The sequence below is a fragment of the Lampetra fluviatilis genome, chromosome 54 (genome assembly GCF_964198595.1).
Source record: "Lampetra fluviatilis chromosome 54, kcLamFluv1.1, whole genome shotgun sequence".
Classification (NCBI taxonomy): domain Eukaryota; kingdom Metazoa; phylum Chordata; class Hyperoartia; order Petromyzontiformes; family Petromyzontidae; genus Lampetra; species Lampetra fluviatilis.
In genome coordinates, this window is record NC_136328.1 from 3,505,273 (window position 1) to 3,529,562 (window position 24,290).

The following is a 24,290-nucleotide window of genomic DNA, read 5'->3' on the forward strand; positions in this document are numbered from 1 at the left end:
TTGAGAGGGGGGTCTGACTTTTTGTGACGCCATGTGACTAAGGGTGGAGGGGGTCCAAAATCGTCCAAAATCGCGTGACGTCATTTATGGACGGCCCCTTACTGCCTTACACGGTATGGATTGAGAATTTTGACATTGTAAACCCAGCATCTGGAGGTTAAAAACCTCGCAAATCTGACACCGGGCGTCGCGAGCCCATCCCCCCGTAACCAGGGGCAACGACGCGGCGCCATTCCAAATCCCCACTGCACACCGGGCGGACCCTCCGAGTCGCGGATTGGTCGGTCGCCGTCACGCGGTGGTGGGGAGGGGGCGGGGCTTGCGCGCTGGGGCCAATGGGCGAGGGCCCGTCGGGCTAGCGAGAGACGGAGGCCTCGGCGCGCTCTCTGGGCGGAGGGAAGGAGGCCACGGGGGGTGGAGGAGGAGGCCAAAGGCCGCGCGATGTTGGACGACCTCGACCGACTTCTCGACGAGGCCGAGACCGCGGCGGCGTCGTCGGCGCCGGGGCCAGACAAGTGAGACTCTCCGCCCCTCACCACCCCCCACTTCTTTCGGCTACAGTCGCTAGTCAACACCCACTAAGTGGGCTTGGGGATGTTGACTACCTCGCTTGGTATGGAGGAGGTCGTGGGTTGCATGCCGACCCTGACGCCTGCTGTATATTTGGAGTTTGCGGCGTGTCTCATCATCACGGTGGCTATGAGATGTTAACTACCTCGCCTGGTGTACAGGAGGTCGTGGGTTTGATCTCGACCTTGACGACGCCTGCTGTATATTTGGAGTTTGCGGCGTCTCTCATCATCATCACGGTGGCTATGAGATGTTAACTACCTCTGGTGTGCAGGAGGTCGTGGGTTGGATGCTGACCCTGACGACCCCTGCTGTTGTATATTTGGAGTTTGCGTGTCTCTCTTCATCACGGTGGCTAGGAGATGTTAACTACCTCGCCTGGTATGCAGGAGGTCGTGGGTTCGATCCCGACCCTGACGACCCCTGCTGCTGTATATTTGGAACTTGCGGCATCTCTCATCATCACGGTGGCTAGGGGATGTTAACTACCTCGCCTGGTATACAGGAGGTCGTGGGTTGGATGCTGACCCTGACGCGACCCCTGCTGCTGTATATTTGAAGTTTGCGTGTCTCTCATCATCATCACGGTGGCTCGGAGATGTTGACTACCTCACCTGCTGTACAGGAGGTCGTGGGTTAGATTCTGACCCTGACTCCCGCTGTACATTTCGAGTCTGCGTGTCTCTCTCTCTCTGCCCCCGTGGTCGCGTGGATTTTTCTTCGCGTCCTCCGGATTTTCCCTCCACATTTAGAATCAACAACACGCGTTTAGAGTATTGGGCTGCTATAAATTTCCACGCGATAAGCCACGTGGTGGGACTATCATTTGTGGCCAGGTCGCTTCTGACAAAGAGCTACGCAACTCAGTGGGCTTTACCTGTTAACATTAGAATAGTTTAGTTTTAATCCTGATGGTACCGTGTTCTTCGGATTATAAGACCGCACCTTGTGGGTGCGTCCCATAGTCCGGTTGTTGTGACAAGCGACGGCGTTGCTCGTGAATTTGTGCATATAGCAAACCCGCAACACATTTGTCAATAACACTACCCTCAAAGTAAAAACACTATATAATAGGCGACGTTTCGGGAAACGGTCCCTGGTGCAATGCAGCAGGTCCATGATCCGAAATGTCGCTAGTTATATGTTATTGACGAATATGCTCATCCTGTCCGTGTGTGTGTGTGCGAGAACATAATTTATCTAACTGTATCGACACCTGGCACAGGTTTTGAGTGCGTGTTCCATTTCCGAGCGTCTTATAATTCGGAGAAGTCGATATATTTTAGAGGGCCGTTGATGAAGGGGCCTTCAGAAAGAAGGCACTTTACTTTGGCCGTTTAACTCAAGAGGTGGAGTTTGTGTGGAGTGTCACATTGACGATGGGAAGGTGGCAATTATATACACGCATTTGTCTACAATAAACTATATCCACAGAATCCCGAGTAAAGCCTGAATATCTCAATACCGGTGTTGCATTGGGATATTTGACCAATTTCCTGATGGGTATTGGTTGTATGTTCTTGAAGATTGTTCAAATAATTCGACATTTTTTTTATCAGCGACATTTTATTTTTGTTAAACTTGTAGACATTTATAGTAGTTGAAAACATGCACGGAGTTTTCCAGTCCACATCCCTATCTCTACACTTGGCCTGGTGTTTGAACCAAGTGTATGTAAGCTGTCAATGTGCAAAGATGTATCAGTATTTTTGCAAACGTGCACTAAAATATACAGGATGGTCCAGATATACAGGATGGTCCAGATGTATAGTGACGCTCATTTAATGATCTAAACCGTTATAATTTTTAAAGTAAGGTTTATTTAAAAAAACAGAAATCTATAAGCAAAGGGGAAAAATGTTAGTGGTCAATTAATTGTGGGTAAAAATACATATCTGTACCACGCTGTACACCATTGCGTGATCATCGTCAACATGTTGTTCGTCACTCGGAGTGTAACATGATTTCTTCAAATCTATCGGGTGTAACTTTTTTCTCCTACAAATTTTAATTGTTTAAACGCCTTAATGTTACGTAAAGCCGGTAAAATGCTCTTGGTACACGGAGCCATTATTGTAACATGTGAATAGCATTCAAAGAGTGTGTCCGCAAGAGTGAATAGTGTAAAAAAATAACCCTGAGGACTACATGTTATCAGGGTTATGACAATTTAGAATTATGTTATATATACCGGTAAGAGCAATGAGATCTTAAAGTGTGATAGAAGAGAAAATGTTGCCCGAGTCATAACCCAAGTAATCTTTTTGTCGTAACGTAATCACCGTGTTATCCTCAGGAAGGTTAAAAAGAAGAAAGATGAAGACAACATAGAGGCCCTCCTGGAAGAGCTCTTAGAAGTGGAAGATAAGCCATTGGTGAGCATGCGATGTGACCTAGTAGTCCCAACATGAGGACTCACTGCTTGATTTTTTATTGATATCGCTCTGATCTTGGGGAAAGTGATTAGAAGCACTGCTTCACGGTCATTATTAGAGTAGAATTGGGTTTTACTGACATTCTTTTGGATGGCAAGGCTAGTTTATCAAATATAATGTTTCTCAAACTCTGGCTTTGTGGCTCCACTACAGTGGTTGGCTCAATGTGTATATAAATTGAAAAGGTTGCTATGAAAAGCTACATTATGGAGGATTATGAGGACTGATCTATATATACATTAGCTCATACCTGTCAACCCCTTATCAGTGCATACCTTATTACAGACAAATTCAGACCGTATCGGTCACCCCGTACCCTTATAAATCTCAACTTTCATCCTACAATGTCCCATCACAAGGGAGAAACACAAACGAATAGACAAAAATTATGTTACTAAACAAAAGACTGCTGAAATGCACATATTCCAAATGATGCTTTTAAAGCATGTAGGACATTCTCCGTTCATAACATATTTCAAAGACCAATCATGTTTCAAAGCATCTTCAGTTCTAGATTTGAAGCTTTCGTGACTGCAAGGATTCATATTCTTGGGTTTTTTCGGTAAAGTCACGTGACTTTACCGAAAAAACCCAAGAACATCTTAAATTCGTTGTTTGGGGATTTCTATCTGATAAAAGCTAAAATGTCTCGTTGCTGTTACAACCCCCACCAAGTCTCTGTCCCTATGATATAACCCACAGCCTAAAGCCTGTGGAGCTGGCCGTGTTCCTCTGGCACAGGTGGCCCATGTGGATCCAACCAAAGAAGCTACGAGGAGCTCTGCAAGCAGGTACTCCCCTAGCTTACCAAGACGGCAGGACCATAAAGTTGGGATTTGTGAAGTGTCTAAATGCTGCCACATCTCAAAACACGGCATAAGAAAGTGTGAGATCGACACGTCGAGAGAGCTGGGGAAAGAGGATGATTTAAAACAAATCAGGAAATATGCTTTTATTCAGAGGGGGGTGAAGCAGAAGCTTTAAGAATTCGAAAGCTCGGGGTGTTGAGGGATAGAAGACCACAGTCCAGTGTAGGTAAGAATGAAGATACTGGGACAAGACAAATAGGGATGCAGTCGGCAGTGCAGACGACCTGAGGAAGAAAGTTTCGGACAACGTAAGCAGCATCAGAAAAGGAGTAATCTGCCATTGAGCAAAGGATGACTGGAGGTTTCGCTTGAAAGCCTTAGTTGTTTGAGCAAAGGGTCGAGTAAGGGGAATAGAGTGGAATGAGTTAAGTGAGGCATGCGGGTTGAGTTCACAAAGAATATTGACAATAGTGTGGTCGACCTTGTAGTTAATTCAACATTGAATTGGGAGCCATTGCAGGAATTTAAAGATTGCGGCGATATAATCTCTAATGGTGTAGGTGAGGAGTCCAAAAGGTGGCAATATTTATAAGATTAAACTCATTAATAAAATAGTATGAATATTATATTTCAAAGCTAATGTCAAGGAGATATCGGTCTCTTGGTCCACTTTCTTAAAGCCATTGGCAAAACATTCCAGTTATTAATAGATTTGTTTAAATAAAAGATGATTGCCTTCTTCAGGAAAACATGGAGAAAGTAATAGCCATAGTTTACAAATGCGATTATAAAGGAATCCTTAAAAATTATTATTCCAATGGCCATCTAATGTTTAGTCTCCTTTTAAAGCCATCACCTGCCACACCATAACATGAGCACTCACATTTTTCTCTGATGTCTCCCGAGTTAAACACATTCCTGCGGAGGGAGCTGGTAGGAACGTTGGGTTGCTCGGTCAATGGCCAGGGTCAACGGCGGCGTGGTGTATTCCGAAAATATGGCCGACTGTGAGGGCGGGCACAAGCCGGCGTGAGTAGGTTAAACGTTGAGTTTTATAAGGGCACCACGGGGTGACCAGCCCCTCCCCACCCAGCCCCACCCCTCACACCCCCCATACAGCCCCACCCAGCCCCTCCCCACCCTCTCCATCCAGCCCCTCCCCACCCTCCCCACCCAGCCCCTTCCCACCCTCCCCCCCCACCCAGCCCCACCCTCCCCACCCAGCCCCTGTCCACCCTCCCCTCCCCACCCAGCCCCTCCCTCCCCACCCAGCCCCTCCCTGCACAACGGACGGACACAATAATCCCCTGTGGGCTGGTGTAACCAGGAGGTTCCTACCAATACAAGCTGTGTGCATTTTACTCGGGTGCGATGGATTCTGCAAAAGTGAGTTTGTGAACCTTGTGTCACCTGTTGTGGAAGTCAGGGTTAAGTGACATTAATTTGATGGAGTAAAATATGGGATATTTACAGATGTCTGGAATAATCACAGAAATCTCTAGTATCAGGCAGGTTAGGCAGTGCTGCCTATTAATTAACTTATGGTATCATTATATGTGGCGTAATTTAAACAACGTAAATAGACCCAGGTAAGCTGGATATAGAGGCTTACATGCCTTAGCATATTGGGCAGATGGATTGTCAACTAATGAGTTTGCAGAGGGGGTTAACCCCAATTTGCTGCAGTAGATATATCACAATTTAGACTGTTAGTTAAAATCCACAAAGCTGGATCCTAGATAATAGAAATGTTTGACTATATTTCTGGCTTATGAACATATGTGCCTGTGGCGGATGGTAGGAATTTGATGATGGAGCGTAAGAAACTTCGAAGTATGGAGAAAATCCTTGAAGGATAGGGCTAAAAATTGCATTTGGCTAAGGGTTTTCTTTAAACATCATTTTTAAAAACGCTTACGATAAAATCCAAATAGTTCCAGTATATTAAAGTGTTTTTCAAACTTCCTTCAGTGTAGTATGCTATGTACTGTACATGAATAATTATATTGATCACAATATTCTCCTGATTACAAGATGCACTTTTTCACCTGTACTTGAAAGAAAGAGTTTGGTGGTGCGTCTCATAAACTGGTTTGTGTGTCTGACCAGATTTGTATAACTGTATTGACAGCAAAGATAAATTTAGTTGTAAATCTTTCTTTCCGGCACGTCTCATTACCTGGTGCCGTGGTGGCGATATGGTAACTACTTTGCCTGGTATACAGGAGGTTTTGGGTTTGATCCCAACCGTTGGAGTTTGCATGTTCTCTCCGTGGTCGCGTAGATTTTTCTCCCGGCCTTCCATTTCTTTCCCCTCCACATTTAGAAACATGAATTTAAAATATTTAGCTGCTATATAAATTTACACATGATAAGCCACTTCTTAAGGCTATTATTTGCGTCGAGGTCACTTCTGAAACATAGCTCTATAGTTCAGTGGGCCTTACCTGGTAAGATAAAAAATAGTTTTTAATAGTACCTGTGAAACCAATTTAAACGTCAACATATGCCCGCATTCCATGCTTTGCATGATGTTTTCCTGAGTGTGGCGCTGTTGAGCTGTAAGATCGCTTGCCTGCTGCTGCTGTCTTGTGTGTTGCTCATGCAAGGTGCTGCCCCGTTTATCTGGGGGGAAGCAAGCTTCCATGTGGACTGGGAACTACCATTTCATGCAGGTACCAAGCTTATACTGGTAGATGCACGGTAACCAGACGACACATCACAACTACTAGATCATGAACATAGGAAATTTCCAATAAACACTCTGCCACATAAAAGAAGCAACTAGCTCTTATCTTTGGCAATCAAAAAAAGGTCTCAATTCAAGTCTAAGGTGCTCAACTTTGCTGATTTTTTGTGTGTGATTTATCCATTATATTCACAATTGCTGTGGTTCTTCCTTACACACATGGTTCGCGATTTTAATGGCATCAGTTTCACCTTCATCATTTGTCACTTGGCTGTAGTAGATTTGTTATCTCATCTGAGTAGTAGTCCGCTCGTCAATCTTGGGTGATGGCTCGGGTTACCCCTCTGTATGTTCAAAGCAGTACTTGAAAGAAACATCGTGAATTATGAGAAATATTACTTTGTTGTAATGTATAATAACCCAGTGGTGTACAAGGATTACTTGAGTCGGTTACTCTAAATGGTTTTGAAGAATGTTCAGTTACACTATGAGATCTCTTTTACCAGTGGCAAAATATAGTAGTAGGTTTTTACCCTTTTAAACTGGTACAAAATAAAGGTGTCAGTTTTGTACCAGTTTAAAAGGGTAAAAACCTACTACAATGTTCAGTTAATTCCTCAAAAACATGTCTGTGCAGACATTAATTTCGAATGTGAAGATATTTCTTCATTTTCCCCAGATAATATACTTTACTATATATTTGTGCTCGTGAAGCAATGACGTGTATGCTATTATGGGGAATATATTTGGCAGCATCATGCAACCATTGGCTAATTTCCTTTATGGAAATTACATTGTCAGAATTTTGTTCATGAGGGCTATCGTTCAGTGGACTGAAATTAATTTTCCATGTCTGGGTTTTGGGCTGAGTAGGGGAGCAGAGTCCACCTAATCTTTGCAATGGCTTTGTATGCTTCCTGCTCCTCCGATTAGCACATTTGGCTTCATATGAAGCAAAATAAGTTTAACGTACATACACACTTCCCGCTCCTCCGATTAGCACGTTTGGCTACGTACGATGCTCTCAAGCACGTGCGTGGTCTGGAACTGTTGAAGTTAGACCTCAGCTGATGATTGCACCTTTTGAGTATGTAAGTCCACGAGTAAGACAACTCAATGTCCAAATTTGTTAATAAACATTCACAATTTTCACTGCAATCACAGTTGTTGATATGCCTCTATATAAAATGTTGATTTTCTGACCGTACATTCCAATACTCACATCGACGCATTCTGCACAACAAAAATATAACTGTACATATGAAGGCATAATGGTAAAAACCTTCAGCTGCAGAGCATTCGATCACTCCTCCCTTGTCAAATGCATATTTCTGTGAGATGCAATTGGAATTGTCCTGCTGCTGCTACCTGTCTGAATTTAGAAAATTTTACAAGGGATTGGATGATGTTTGAAAATTCCAATTGGCCACAGCACTCTGCGTGCAATGTACAACATTTAATATAAACGTTCTCTTAGTATTTCACGAAGGGCTGCACAAACCTAGCGGGATCCGCACATTTTAAAGATGTAATATAGTTTGTCAGGCAGTTTTATTTCCAGAGCTACGTAACAATTAAGTCAAGAGGGGAATGGGAATTTTTTGCAAATATTCCTTTTTTGTTCCAAAAACATTTTGTTCTCTCCAATTCGGTTTATGACGATTTAGTTTTTTTATTGCATTGTCTAAATAACATTCCATTCCATATTTTGTTCCCCATTCCTGCTGTTCTAATACAGTTTTTTGCTTTTAACAGTACTGAGAAGAAAGTGTGTGGGTCCAAATTGAGAATGCTTCTTCAGCTATTCTAAAACACCTTGTACGGAATGAATGCAAAACTACATTTAAAAATGGCTATGCTCATTTTTAAACAATAATTTGCATTCACAAAACCTCATTACATTTTGAAGCATTCATGTTAGGTTTTCATGACAACATTTTTATGAGTTTTCCACTTATTCCTGAATGGCTATTCTTGATTGCATCATATTCAGCCCAATCTCAACTTTAAATACCCCACTACATCCAATGTCTCCAATTAACATTGCACTCATTTTAGTTTTCTTCCATTGTCATTCAAAGAAAATTGTGGTGGTGATTTAACTTGCTCTTCCAAGGCACATTTACAAGTCCTTACAGTTGCATTTTATGAAATTGCTAAGTCCACAAGATAGAACATGCCAGTTGAGACATGACTCAAAATCCATCTTCCATATCCTACGAGTGAATCTAATACACGTGATGCTCCAGTGTCATGGAATACAATTTAATCCTCTCTTCATCTTTTATTTTGCGCTAGCTTTGTTACATTTATTATCTTACAATGACTCATTGCTTGACACACATGCGTGTAAATGTTTTATAAGAGTACGTGAACAGGAAACAAAAACACAATGTTCCAAAATAATATTTGCATGTAACTGTATTGGTTGTTAAGATGTTCTCCACACGTGTCTTCTCTCCATTATTGCTTAATATTTTAACAAGGATGTTATTAATCATATGATATGAACGTTTGCATAAGTTAGTCTTTTCGAACAATGTAGCTATGTATACATTAAGTAAGTTACCTATATTCAATTGTGTTATCATGGAAAGCATTTGCATACTACTTCTCTAAATCCCACTTATGCATCTAAACAATGTTATAGGTGTATATTATTTATTTTTCACAGTTTTCCCTTGCGATGGAAATGGTCTGCCCATTTAGTCTTTGTATATTCAAAGAAACCATTATATTCAATACCTTTGTGTAAAGTCTATTCCAAATGACAAAACATAAGTTGGGTTAGATTATAACACAGCTCGGCATGGTTTTAATTATGTAGTATAACGCTTATTTAACATCTGATCAATCATTGTTTGGCATTCCCAAATCCAAAACAAACTATAGTAATAGGTTTTTTACCCTTTCAACTGGTACAAAACTGACACCTTTATACAAGGGATCATGTTGGCAATAACCACAACAAGTTGTTTCTTTTTGTTTGCATTTTGACTGCTTGTGTTGTGGTTATTGCAAACATGATCCCTTGTATAAAGGTGTCAGTTTTGTACCAGTTGAAAGGGTAAAAAAACCTATTACTATATTTTGCCACTGGTAAAGGAGGTCTCATAGTCCAAAACAAACTCCCCATATTCTGGTGCAATGCTGTGTAGATTAATCATTGAACACGTCATTTCTTTCTGCTACTTATTGGAACTTAGGGAAACCCATATATAACATTATTTTTTAAAGGTTCTATTGCATATTTATAATCACACATCCCCCTTAGATATTACGGTGTATTGCATATTGAACATCATAAATGACTTGTATTCTCAAAACCTCATTACATGTCGAAGCATTGATTAGATTTTCTCGTGACATCTAAGGTTTTTGTCAATTTTATTGTGTGCAATTTGGCTTTCTCATATGTCAGAATAAAATATCGGCATTCTGCCATTCATATAAGATTTTGTATATGCTGATCTTACCCCAAACCTTAACATTTGTACGTCCTTTATCCCCATCCTCTCTATGCATCTCCCTCTGTTGCCTTTCTGTTGCATCAAAGAGTACTATTAACATTTTGAAGCAATATGCACAGAAATTGTCCCGGTACATTGAACAAATAGCTGCTTTATTTGTAGGTTGTGGTGGAGATTGGGTTGAGTGACTGATTGGCTAATTGCAATTTTTTTGTATATGTAGAATCCAATGAACTGTAATTGATTTGCTCAGTGATTAAACTACGCTTGGGAAACGGAATTCATTCCGTGTACGAGCAGCTTGATTCACCAACAACTGGAAGTTAAATGCGACTGCCATTATTCCAGTCCAACTGGGTGGCACGGTGGTTATCGCATTTTGAAGGGTTGCGAGTTCAATTCCTATACTCTTTGGTTCTTTCGGTAAAGTCACGTAGGTATAAAATAAAATAGATCACGACGTTGCAGGCACAACACAAGCATCCGTCATCAGGTGAGGGACGCTTGTGTTGCGCCCGAAACGTCGTGATCTATTTTATTTTATATCTACGTGACTTTACCGAAAGAACCAACGAGTATGGATTCCTGCAGTCACGAAAGCTTCAAATCAAGTTCAACTCCTGTTCGGGAATTAGCTCGGCTCATCATCTGCCTGGCATCGATAAAATGAGCACCAGTTTGTGGGAAGCCAACAGTGTTTGTAAAATGTGCGTGACATTTTCTCGCCACTGGCTCAGGGCAGCCAACAGTTGATCGCAGCCGTATTGCACGATTTAACAAAGATTTAATTGGATCGCTAGAAGATTCTGTTTGCATTTAACCCTAACCCTTTCCTCATCCTCCACAATAACACGGTAAACACTCTATAGTTTGTATCTTTCCCTGTATGTAATGAATTAATACTTGGGTTTGACATTCATCATCATCATGATTACTATTACTTCCCCTCCAGCCTTCTTACGAGTGGGTGCAACTGTTGAGGTGGTGTTCTGTCATTCGTGCGCTCTTCTGAATAAAACATTTCCTTCCTGACTGGGTGTAAAACTGATTTCCAAGTCATAGTTGATTGCTTGATTGCCTGCTTGATGGCTTGAATGAGGAGCTAGGAGGTGTTTCGATTGAATTACTGATTGATTGGAATATTATTTGGACAGCCTGATGAGTTTGTTTCTGTGGTGCAGGGCATGTGACAGGCTGCACTGCACAGTGTGTGATTTCCGCGTGGTGACATTTGACAACATGGAGTGGCATCACTCGTGTGACTACCTCTTCTTTCGGTGAGCACTCCCTTCCCACTGCATGACACACGTCGCTTTGTAATTGTAAGCGGATGCTTATTCCTGCTTGCGTGTGTATGTGTGCGTGCGCATTGCATTGTGGGGAGTGGTAGTATAGCAGTTAACGAGCTGCGCTTCGATTCCTGCTCACAGCCAACACCAGTGACAATTATCTGAACCGGTTCTTGGCCTGCCCTAGGTCGACTCAGCCATAAATTTGTACCTGGCGTGGTATGTAAATATCGCCACTAGGGAGACAAAGGTGGCCGGTTGTGGTGCTGGCCACACACCCCCTCGTGTGTCGTTTCAGCCTTCATAGGTGCTCACTCACAGCACTTGTCCCAGCAGTCTGTTAAGGCTATACGGGGGATCTATATCCTTTTTTTGTGCATTGCATTGTGGGGAGCTGTAGTGTAGCGGATAACGCGCTGCACTACGAACCCGGCAAAATTCCCGTTCACGGCCAACACCAGTGACGATTATCTGAACCAGTCCTGGGCCTCCCTATGTCGACTCAGCCTCAGAATGAGTACCCGGTGTATTGCGTAGAAACATCGCCACTGGGGAGGCAAAAGCTATTGGGCGTGGCGCTGGCCACCCGCCCCCTCGTGTACCGTGCCGGCCTTCATAGGTGCTCGCTAACAACACTTGCCCCGACATTCTGGTAAGGCTTTTTGGGGGATCTGTGTCTTGTATGCATTATATTCATATTGTTTGTACAAGTACGTGCATTGCTTGCGTGTACGTGTGGGTGTATTTGTATATGCGAGTGCCTGTGTACAGTTGTGTGTTTACACTTGTACGATGCAGGGGGGAGCAGTGATACAGTGGGTCATGAACTGGATGAGGAACGCTGTGGCCTGTATTTTGTGGCTGAAACCGGTGGTGGATCTAGCCTATAGGTCCACTCGGCCTTCAGTGAGCACCTGATATGTTGTGTAAACATCAGCAACCAGGGAGAAAAGGCCACTGGGCGTGTTGTTGGCCTCACCACTCCCCAGGTGTCGTACTGGCCGTCGTAGCTGCTAACAGCACTTACCCCTGCAACCTGTAATATTATATTAAGGTTGTGTGTTTGGCAATGTATGCCTGTGACGCGTGGCCAATTAGAAAGGAATACAATGAGAATGGAATTTTTCAAATGTGGATTTGGCGGAGAGTTATGAAAAAAGCCAGACAGAAAAAAGAACATGAGAAGTACGTGGACTCGTTTTAACAATTAAGAATAAGAACACAAGCTGGATTGAGCAGATGGCAGTGAGATGGAAGGAGCTGAAGGAGGCGATTGGTGTGAGAGGGCTTTCCAAAGTCCATTGACGGAAGATTCTTTGGCAAAAGACTGAGAGGAATAAGCCCAGGCCAGGCATTGCACTTCTCAGTATCTACTAAAGTGGCACAACTTTAGAGGTTCCAATTTCTTTACCTGACCAATAACAATGGATTATGTGATAACCATTTGAAATGAGTGGGTTATGAAATAATTCAATGTTATTGGTCAACTAAACAAATTGGTACTACTAAGATTGTGCTACCTTACGTGGTACTGATTTCTCTCCTGGTCCATGGTCAATGCTAGATGGTGTTCAACAAGGAAGAACGTACGGATACTAAAAGAAGCAGTGGAAGACATCATCATGGATTAGATTATTTTGCCTCGGATCAGAACATTTTACGAATTAATGTTTGTGTGACTTTGTCCTTTTGTGGTGATGCGCTTAGCGCGCTGCACTACGAACCGAGTGACCGAGTTCGATTCCCACTTACGGCCAACACCAGTGATGATTATTTAAACCGGGTCCTGGGCCTCCCCTAGATTGACTCAGCCTCAAATGAGTACCTGGTGCGGTGTGTAAACATCGCCACTAAGGAGACAAAAGGCGACCGGACGAGGTGCTGGCAACCCACCCCGTCGTGTGCCGTGCCGGCCTTCACAGGTGCTCGCTAACAGCACTTGGCCCTGACGGTCTACGGAGGCTATACGGGGGAGGTCTTTGTCTTTGCAGTAACAACATGCCGGACGTGGAAAAGCTGCGAGCGAAGCTGGTGCGGCGCACGGGCACGCGGGCGTATGCCTGCCAGTGCAGCTGGCGTTCCGTGCAGGAGCCCACCGAGCCTGGATCCAACCTGCGCTGGGTGTGCAGCAAGCATGGCCCGAGCTCGTGAAAGGTGTCCGCCCCCATGGGTAACGGCGACAGGATTAGACACGATGTCCTAAGTGTGTGTGTATATAAAACTAAAGAGTGCTGTATTGCCAGGAAACGTATTTCCCTCTTTGTAAATGCAGTGTAGTATCTTAGTTTTATTTTGGGTTCTGGTCTAGTGTATATTGTAGTTTTGTGTAAATAGGATTCTCACTTTTCTGAGTGGTTTTGCTGCTCAGCAAGCTGATTTACAAACCATGGCAATACTTGTAAATATTCTGTTTGGTTATATTAAGTCAATCTGGACTGGTGGCACACAAATTAGAAGGTACAGTTGGAAAGTTTGAGAGTTAAAATCCCGACTGGAGCGATGTAAGTTTCACCCCTGCCAAAGGAATGGTGAATTTATACCACTGGTTCACGGCTCTAACAGAAGGTGAATGGCAAGCCCCCATGCTCATGTGAGCATCAAGTTATTACTACTTTTTTTTCCACACGCTTCAGCCTTGAGTCTTGGTTACGATGTAGTCATTGCAAATAATGAACACCTTAAGTGATGTGCATTGTACACATCTTTTTTATATTGGGTGCAATTGTGAACAACAGCCATATCAGACAGTAGTACATCTAATTGGCATATTAATTGGTTCACTGCAGCTCCAATGCTCACTCTTACAAGGTGTGTGGTGAAGTTAGGAGATGCCCATGCGCTTGGTATTTGAAGGCTGACCACCGGAATCGGTGATCTCGCCGACAATGTGTTCGGGAAGGCAGTTCCATGTCCGGACAGCAGAGTGAAGGAAGCTTCTGTCCAGGGAGCTCGTTCTGGCAAACTGGGAGTCCAATGGGGATGAGGTGATGCAGCCTAAATAGAGAACGCGCCCAACAGGACTACCGCCGGCTAGATGGAGCAAAGATGGATAAATTGTCATCGCAAGATCGAGGAATGGAGATGCCACGTGGGGGAGGCTTTTATCCAGTATTGGATTGATCATAGCTGTTGGCAGTGATGAGGCAACATACACGCAGCCTTGATATATTTCGAGACTACACGGTTTGCTCTTGAGGTTTGTTAGCCCACACAGCTCTCTTTGATGGCGTTGACGCAACATCAGAATAACTAGTGAGCACTGCTGGTAGTGTGGCTCATTAATTCATGTTCATATACAGTAATTAATCTAAGCAGGTGTTATATACAATTCTTCAAAAGCAGAAGTGTGATCCAAAATAAGTGCTTTTATGTGAGTCAACTAATTGACGAAAAAAGGACGAAGCATGGATACTGATCATGGTGTGATATTGGCCAGAGGAAGAAAATGTAAAAAAAAAAAATTCAATGAAAAATATTTGGCATAAGTACATTGGGGATAATTTTTGTTTAAAACCGAAATCTGTTTTTTTGCAGAGCAGGATAAATCTAAAAACGTGGCAGCATGTTGCCGTTTTTAAGCTTCTGCCAGAGTGGAGCTTAGCCACCAGGCAACCGGGCATTAGTCCGGTAAATGAGCCCTGTAATTGGGACTCCTCACACTGGCCACGACTAATGACAAACAAGGTAAAGGTGCAGCCCTGCAATTACAGTAGTTGCTCACACCTTTGCTGGTGGAAGGACCTCTACTAAACAAAACAACCAGAGAGAGACCCCCTCTCTAGCCATATGTGGCCTATTCTTCCACGCTGACCAGAATTGTTTGGAAGAGGTGGGAGTAACTCACACTTTAACCCTCCGCCACGCAACCCTTACGTTGACTAACTGTGTGTGGTCAACCCATTTATACTGCCGGGTGGACAGAGGGTGATGGGGGAGATTTAGGAAACTTGCAAGCATTGTTTGAAAATTTCCCGCTGTTGAGATTGAACCGGCAACCCGTGCATTGCGCTAAACCGTTACATCTGGGCATGGCTTAAATCTCAACTTGAATCGGCCAGGGGCTAAGTTAGGTTATTCATGGTATCAGACGGTTAATCTCTCAAAACCAACTTACCAGGAAGAAATGCAGTTTCCGAGTCCAGCGCTTATTGAAGTGTTCCGTCGAAAAAACAATAGTCCGTTTGACTTCAAAGAGGGAAGGGGGTGGGGGGGTTATGGTGTTCATTTGTGACTTTGAGCAGGAACTCACCTTGGTTTTGTCAAAAAAGCCTGCATTATGCAATATAACTGACATGTGCAGTTTAGAAATACGGTTGTGGTGCTCACTGTTCTGTGTGTTGTGTGTGTGGGTGGGTGGCCTTTGAGAGTTGAGGGATTTGTTGTTGATGGCAGGTCCGCATTGAATGTGAGCAAATGTGCGAATTGCAATTGATTCACCAGCCTGTTGGTTCTGTTGTGTAAAACAGCAGGTGGAATCGCCCCCGTTTGCTTGTGAGCAGAATGGAGATCGGTTTTCAAGTGGCTCTGTGGGCAGGTTCTATTGTTCCTTATCCTAATGGGGTTTTGAGTTGAGTTTTTGCTTTGGCCGTGAACCATCCGTCCAGGTGTTTATCGGCTCACTCACCATTCGTTAATAAAACACACTCTGGACATCTGTGCTCTTGTTGATCGATGTGTGCTGTGCAATCAATTGCGTATGTGAAACTACTTTTTACATCTGTTTTTGCAACTTGTTGAGATCGTAAATATTTTGAAAATCATTCGTTGGAGTGATAAAGCCGTGCAGTGGCTGATTGGTTGATATGCTCCTTTTCTGCTAACTTATATGTTTTGTGGTGTGGCAATTATGCAGTGGGCATGCATTGGTAAGTGTCTAAGCAACGCAGCTCAAAAAGGCATTATAAATAGCAAGGATATTAAAATTTAACATTGTACAAATTTCAGTTGACCTCACAGCCAGTTTTGTAACTTTTGGAAGTTGATTAATTCTATTATGATAATATAATGGGCACCAGTGTTTGGGGATGTAAAATTTGGTCATGCTACGGAGAGGTCCCCGATATTGGTACATGCGATTTCACCACTGACTTCAGACGACCACCACCACCACAGATCAACACTTGTTCTATGCATGTGTCGTGTCAATGATTCTGAGACAAGGGTTTCCAGGAGGCACCTTCTTTATTTGACAAGTCCACACTTCACAGGTTTGTCCTCACACTCTCCATCAGGGGCGTGCGGTCAGGGGAGGCACAGCCTCCACCTGTCATGCTCCAATAGAAATAGCTGTTACGAAAAGTAAAAAATAATAAACTAAACAATTCAGATTTTTTTTCTACTGATCTGTGTTATAAATGGCATTGCTGTACGATTCCAATAATTTTTATAATCAAAATCGCCAAATTTGCGGAGCTCCGCTATAAATACAGGAAGAGATGAGAGGTGAGGCAGCAACGAGCTCAGCCTCCCCTCTGATTGTGCAACCCCTCAGAAACTGGATGAAGCGCGGGCAATAAGCGCGTTTCCGTTACTATCTCAGTATGTCACCAATGTGATGTTTGTAGACCCCTTCATTTCATGTCCTCGCCTTCCATACTCCAGGTAACTAATTTCACGTATGTGTATACAGCTATTTAGGCTCGCTGGTCTCGTTATGAAACTGCAATGAAAAAGCACCAGGGGAGGCCGCTATCACATCTGCCTCACTGAGGGTGGTGTGTCAGACACTCCCCCCGAGTCCACTCCCAGAACCGGCAGCCCTGAGCCCCCCGCTCTCAACTCCTTTTATGCTCCCAGCGCGGCCTGGCTCCGCCCTGACCGCGCCTCCCTTCTCGAACCCGCCAGCAGGTTCCAGGGGCCTCCAGATGGGGTCCTCCGTGACCCTTGCCCCAGTTCCTCCGCTCTGCCAACACCGTGCTCACGCCCTCACCGGCGTGTGTGCTGTCTGTCCACCACAGTTGCCGCTGCTGTCCACCAGCCGACGCTATTACGCTACAAATTTTTGAAGTGCATAGCTCCAGTGGCTTCCTAATATCGTAAGGAAGAGCGTTCCAGACGGCCGCCAAAGCGCATCTGAAAGTGCGCGATGTAGTGACCGTAGTCAAAAGCCGCTGCGAGGATGAACGGAGTTCTCTTGATGGTTTATGATCCTTGACGAGAATGGCGAGGTATTGTGGTTCATTTGTATCGAACACTTTGTGTGTAATGAGTACGACCTTGACTTATGATGCATGCAATAGCATAGCATGTAATGGGCTGAAACGGGTGCATGATCATGTAACTATACAGTCATCCCTCGTTATACAACTCAAAATGTGGATTTTTTTCGCCGTAACGTATTTGATGTACATTGCGTTAAATTCTCACTTTATCGAATTTGTTTTTATCACGTCAATTATTGGGGGGGGGGGGGGAGTGAGAGAGAATTGAACGACGCGTGGTCGACCGTTTGTCCGCGTGCGCGTACCACGCCGCTCCAGGTGCTTTGCGTGGCGCCCTGTTCACGCTGTGCCGCTTTCCCGTGCGCTGTGTTTCTGCCCGCACTCAGGCTCTCACACTTTTACACCGTTCTTACCTCGGTGGAAGTGAGTCGAGATGTCTGGAAAGATGCCATTCAGCGCAAGTGATAAAGACGTGCAATAGAGACTGTAAACCAATGACTTTGGACGTAAGTAATATACAATATTTTAAGTATTCCTGTTTTATGAAATGATAAATTTTCTCAGTTTAACACGTAGGCTTTTGCGACCAATGTCATCCATAATAGAAGGTTTTTTTGGATTAGATCGCGTAAATATATAAATGTGTCGTTAAACCCGCCACCACCCGACACAGCCAACTAGTAAGGGTTGTCACGTAAACAGAACGTGGCCAATTCGTCACTCGTACAGCACTAGTGTGTAGTGTATAGTGTAGTACACTAGTACAGCACTAACCGGTGTGTTGGAGAGCCAAGCCACAACATCTACAATCTGAGTACGACGTTTCGTCAGTAATTATAACGAGCTTCATCAGGCGACAGCCAGATTTGTGGAGAAGTCCGTTTCGTTTTTCATATAGAGGCGTAGATGTGGTGACCACGAAAGGACAAGATCAAAGTGCTCGCAAAATGCACATGCATAATGTACGTTGACTCAGCAATCCCCCCCCCCCCCACTTTGCACAAGAGCGCAGAAGCGTGGTCATCACATCTACGCCTCTAAATTAGGAACGAAACAGTAAGACCCCTCCACAAATATGGCTGTTGCCTGATGAAGCTAGTTGTAAGTTCTGGCAAAAACATTGTACTCAGATTGTAAATGTTGTGGCTTGGCTCTCCAATACAACCGGTGTGCTGTACTAGTATACTACACTATACACTACACTATACACTACACTATACACTACACTACTATACACTACACTATACACTACACACTAGTGCTGTACTAGTATACTACACTATACACTACTATATACTACACTACTATACACTACACTATACACTACACTACTATACACCACACTATACACTACACACTAGTGCTGTACTAGTGACAAATTGGCCACGTTCTGTTTACGTGACAACCCTTACTAAGTTGGCTGTGTCGGGTGGCGGCGGGTTTAACGACACATTTGTATATTTACACGATCTAACCCAAAAATACCTCATACATTTCGATTCAAAGCTTTCGTGACTGCATGGATTTATCTTCTTGGTTCTTTCGGTAAAGTCACGTAGAATGGAAATAATAAAATAATAAAAATAAAACATAATAAAATATTTTATTATGTTTCATTTTAATAATTTATTATTATTTTATTATTTCCATTCTACGTGACTTTATCGAAATAACCAAGAAGATGACCTCGTACATTTTCTATTAAATATATGCATGGAAAAGATTGTCCGCATTCTTAAGGGTGATTTTTATCGCCAAGGTTTAAACGCACGACCGCAGCCTTCCCAAAGTGGAAAAGGTGATTATGTTGAAGGTGACCCAATCTCTCATCGTTGTGTCTCATGTCAACGGGGGCTTTGTTTCCTGTTGTTTGGTTGCGTGCTGTTTCACCTGCTTCTCACCCGCCATGCGTTGCAGGCGAAACGGGGAGTCGTAGGTTTTTTTTTCTTACGTCGTATTTGGTTACACTGGGTCTTTGACCCTACCTGGAGCTGTATTTCAACACGGTTGTTACCGGCGTGATGCAGTCCCCCCTCCCCCCCCCCCTTTTTCCCTCCCTCTCCCCCCCCCCTTTTTTTCCCCCTCTCCCATCGCAGGTAATTGACAGCCGTGTTTCCCCCGGTAGAGTGAATGCATTCGTGAGTTCTGAGTTTGATTGCACCTGTGTTAAATTAGCAGATTGAAAACTAAATAAATAATAAGCCTCCATAGACATTGTGCCCCAAAGCATTACCTTAGCACAACTGGGATTAGGCACCTGCCCGTTATTATGTGGTATTACTTCTAATAATAATAATAATTTACAGCCCTTTGTCAATCCACTGCTCGATTAAAGCTTTCCCATTCTGTGTCGGGCGTAAGTTTGCCACGTGAAATCATTGGGATTGTTATTCTATTACGATGATGTTTTTATCAATGGCCTCGTTCATGCTAGGGGGCCGTGTCCATTTTTTTAATTCTTGCAAAAAGAGTGTTCATCCAATAAGGACCATTAACTTCATCCTCAGAGCTGGATTATGCCAAATTATGTGAAAAACAAATGATATAAAATTACTGTGTGCAGTCATTGCAAGGTGACCGGGCTTTGACCATTAAAATCGCTTCACTTGAGACCCCTCTTTAATTACGCATGACTGAAACGCAGACCTGAACCCAGGATGTTTCGTGCTGTGAGCTGAGCGCTCTGCCACAGACCAACGATATGCAGCCACCACCAGCTACGAGCCGTTGCATGTACAACTACAGCCTCTGCTTTAGCTTTCTTGTTATACAGGGTGATCCATTTATAGGCTGCCCGCTAAAGTATTAGAGATTCATAATACATTCTAGATTTGAAGCTTTCGTGACTGCAAGGATTCATATTCTAAGGTTTTCGGTAAAGTCACGTAGGTAAAAATTAAAATTAATAAAAGTAAAATAAATTTAAATGTAATTTTTTTACCTTCGTGACTTTACCGAAAACCTTAGAATATGATATTCATAATACAGTAGTTTGTGATTGAGGGCTGTTAACCACAGCATCCTATATGCGCAGCACATTCTCATCAGTCCCTACAATTGTGGTTCCCTGGCTTTCTCGACTTTGCAATCGAACTCATGTCACAGAATTTGCGACACAATTTGTACATCTCGATTTAAAGCTTTCGTGACTGCAGGGATTCATCTTCTTGGTTCTTTCGGTAAAGTCGCGAAGAAGGGAAATAATAAAATAATAAAAAATAAAACATAATAAAATAATTCTCACGACGTTTCGGCCACAACGCAAGCAGCCGTCCTCATGTGAATAACAGGTCTGTCGGAAAGACAGCGTAATTTTTTATTTATATTATTTTATTATTTCCTTTCTACGTGACTTTACCGAAAGAACCAAGAAGATGAATTTGTACATCGTTTTGCCTTCGCGGTGGCACACGCCTGTCATGTCTGGGAGAGACGCGGTGTGTGTGTGTGAGAGAGAGAGAGAGACACATGGGGAGCGGTAGTGTAGAGTGGTTTACACGCTGCTCTACGAACCTGGAGACCCAAGTTCGAATCCTGCTCACGGCCAACATCCATGACAATTATCTGAATTGGTCGACTCAGCCTCAAATGAGTAACTGATGCGACGTGCATCCAATCTGGAAATCCCTGCAGCGGAGGAGGGAGTACACAGCCACACTGAATTGCAGCCGTCGCAAGCGCTTTGGCGTTTCACATCCGCAGCTGCCACTTCACCCTGCCACGCCTTGCAAATTACGAGACCTGTGCGCACAATTGTGGGACCGATTCAAACAGCTCAGGGTATGTATATATGGAGGGGGGAGTGGTGGTGTAGCGGTTCGCGCGCTGCGCTACGAACCCAGCGACCCGAGTTCGATTACCGCTCACGGCCAACACCGGTGACGATTATCTGAACCGGTCCTGGGCCTCCCCTAGGTCGTCTCAGCCTCAAATTAGTACCTTTGGTGCGGTGTGTAAACATCGCCACTAGGAAGACAAAGGTGGCCGGGTGTGGTTGGTGGTCACCCACCCGCTTGTGTGCCGTGCCGGCTATCATAGGTGCTCGCTAACAGCACTGGCCCCAACAGTTTGTTACAGGCTATACGGAGGATACAAACTTGATTTGGAGCTTTCGTGACTGCAGGAATTACTCTTTGGTTATTTCGGTAAAGTCACGTCGATCTTTGTGTGAGTCCCAGATCTGTGAATCGCCATCCATGCTGCCACCTTCCTTCCCTGTTCCTCAGCAAGACGGAAAAAACCCTTTGCTTTCGCAGTACGTATTGTCGTATTCAGTCAGTCGTCGCGAAGGACGCAAGGCATTCCAGTGGGGAATCTCGAAAGGGATCACCCAATTAATTCATTTACGAAAAATATTAAAATTCGGACCGCGGCTTACTCCTTTTATCGAATAACGTGACGGGGTCTCTCACGTACATTACGATACAGACGGCGTATATTTAACGCACACGCAGTATTAACAATGTACTTCTAACTCACAAAACAAAAACGACTGCATTACAAGGGGTTTTTTTTTGCACATGGACACTGCCAAAAGCCCATGGTCACACACGGCCAGAGTTAGGAAAGAGGGCATTGCACAGCAGCCAGCCCCCCGTGTTGCAAGTGAGTGCCATTTCTTCACGCACGAGATAAAGCTGAATCAGCTGCTGCATTGTCTAGACGGTGGCAAATTGTGAAATTAATTTCTCAAGGCAGTGAAACGTTGACGGGTTGGTAAGAGGGCCCATTAACGTGTCCCCATCGTTTGTGAATCAGTGCTTCTCCTTATTGAGGGGAGCGGTGGTGTAGTGGTGAGCGCACCGCACTACGAACCCGGCGACCTGAACTCGATTGCCGCTCAAAGCCAAACTCGGTGACGAATGTCTGATATATGAACTGCTTCTGAGCCTCTCCTAGGTCTACTCAGCCTTAAATGAGTATGGCGTGTACACATCGGGTACTCGGGATACAAAGGCGGCAGTGTTAACCCCCATGGTTAATACCCCCATTGTTAATACTAGCAGTATGTTAAATATACGCCGTCTGTATCGTAATGTCCGTGAGAGATCCCGTCACGTTATTCGATCAAAGGAGTGAGCCGCGTGTGCTGGCGTCGCGGTCCGAATTTGAATATTTTTCGCAAATAAATTAATTGGGTAAAACCACGTAGCAACATCGCCCGCCACCACCACCACCCCTACTGTGAAACTACTGTCGACTGTAATTGTCTTAAGAATGTTCCCAAAAAACAAATGTCTTAAACATATTTTCATTAAGGCCATAAAGAAAGCTGTCTCTAGTGTAGGCCAATCAGTTTTAAAGACAATGCATACAATATGAGAGCATGTTTCTCCGCATGTTCACCACACGTATGTGTGGTTATTGCAGTCTTGATTCCTGGCAAGTACTGTATTTATCTGGTGTTTGAGCATCTTAACACCTGTTGTATTGCCAGAAAGGGTAACACCTATTCTTATATTTAGTTCTGGCTAAAACATATTTAAAACAATATCCAATGCAGGACCCTGCAAAAAAAGAGTCATACAACTCAGTGTTGCTTTCCTGGACAAATAAGCATATTATATTTATGATGATATATTGTGACCAATATTTGTTTAATTATTAATCCTTATATTGGTCATGAAAGCCCACGTTTAAAATTTCATTTGATTTTGAATATAAACCCGGACAAAAAACATAATAAATGCAGACAACATTAATTTAACCGCGCCGCATTAAACACAAAGTGGCCCCCCTCTGACACAAGCGAGTACACGTTGGCCATTTCGTTGATGCTTTTATTGCTAACAAGATAACACGGGACAGATCGTTCGATGGAAATCATTGCGCAACGCATAGATAGACCCTTCCGGGAATCACATTCGCAAAATTGTGTTTTAATGTGCATGTATGAGCGATTAACTCTCATCTGCGCAACAGCAACAACATTATTTTTTTTAATAGGAAGCCCTAAAACAGCTGCCAGCCAGTGACCAAACGGCTACACCGGGCAGTGCAGAATCGTCAGTGCAGCATGTGGGACATGCACATACGTGCGTGCCACTCTCGTTAAAGATAACTTTTGCCAGCGCGACACCAACTCGACATGACAGTTTACACGTGCCCGCTGCCAATTTTAGTGCTTCAATTGTGCAATAACTTTCGGAATGCGTATAAGTCAAACACACACACACACAGATGCATATACTCGATATAGATATATGAAATAAAGAATAAGAAGCTAGCATTTAAAGAGTGCAGTTTCGTGGAGTCACACACACACACATAAGCTGTGTATTTTTCGTGTGGTCTTTATCAAAGTGTTATTTTACGGGCTTGGTTTATCCGTGTCTCCGATGGCTCACCAAGATTGTCCGACGTTTTGCCCCACGTGCTGGGAGATTAGTTCGCTCAGGCCAGAAAAACACGATCTACAACCCGACAATATATCAGTGAACTATTCGCATGTAATGCATTTGTTTTACTGGTAGGAACCACCTGGTTCGACCAGCCCACAGGGGATTATTGTGTCCGTCCGTCGTGCATCCAAAAATGGGAGGGTTGGGGCTGGGTGGAGAGAGGAGGGTGGGGAGGGGCTGGGTGGGGAGGGTGGGGCTGGGTGGGGGGTGGGAGTGGTGGGGCTGGGTGGGGAGGGGCTGGTCACCCCGTGGTGCCCTTATAAAACTCAACGTTTAACCTACTCACGCCGGCTTGTGCCCGCCCTCACAGTCGGCCATATTTGCGGAGTACACCACGCCGCCGTTGACCCTGGCCATTGACCGAGCAACCCAACGTTCCTACCAGCTCCCTCCGCAGGAATGTGTTATAGTAGACAGCAAAAGCATATTCTCTTTACCACATACTGCTAAATCACAAAATATTATG

At 43.9% G+C, this 24,290-nt stretch overlaps 1 protein-coding gene across 1 annotated transcript; it reads left to right on the top strand.

Moving 5' to 3' along the window:
• Positions 1–350: 350 nt before the first annotated feature.
• Positions 351–15,910, top strand: CFAP418 (cilia and flagella associated protein 418). The gene is made up of 6 exons (XM_078879584.1): positions 351–515; positions 2,867–2,945; positions 3,708–3,796; positions 6,424–6,489; positions 11,155–11,250; positions 13,254–15,910. Exons 1-6 carry the CDS (start codon positions 442–444, stop codon positions 13,411–13,413), a joined length of 564 nt encoding a protein of 187 aa, XP_078735710.1. The 5' UTR covers positions 351–441; the 3' UTR covers positions 13,414–15,910.
• The last annotated feature ends 8,380 nt before the right edge of the window (positions 15,911–24,290 follow it).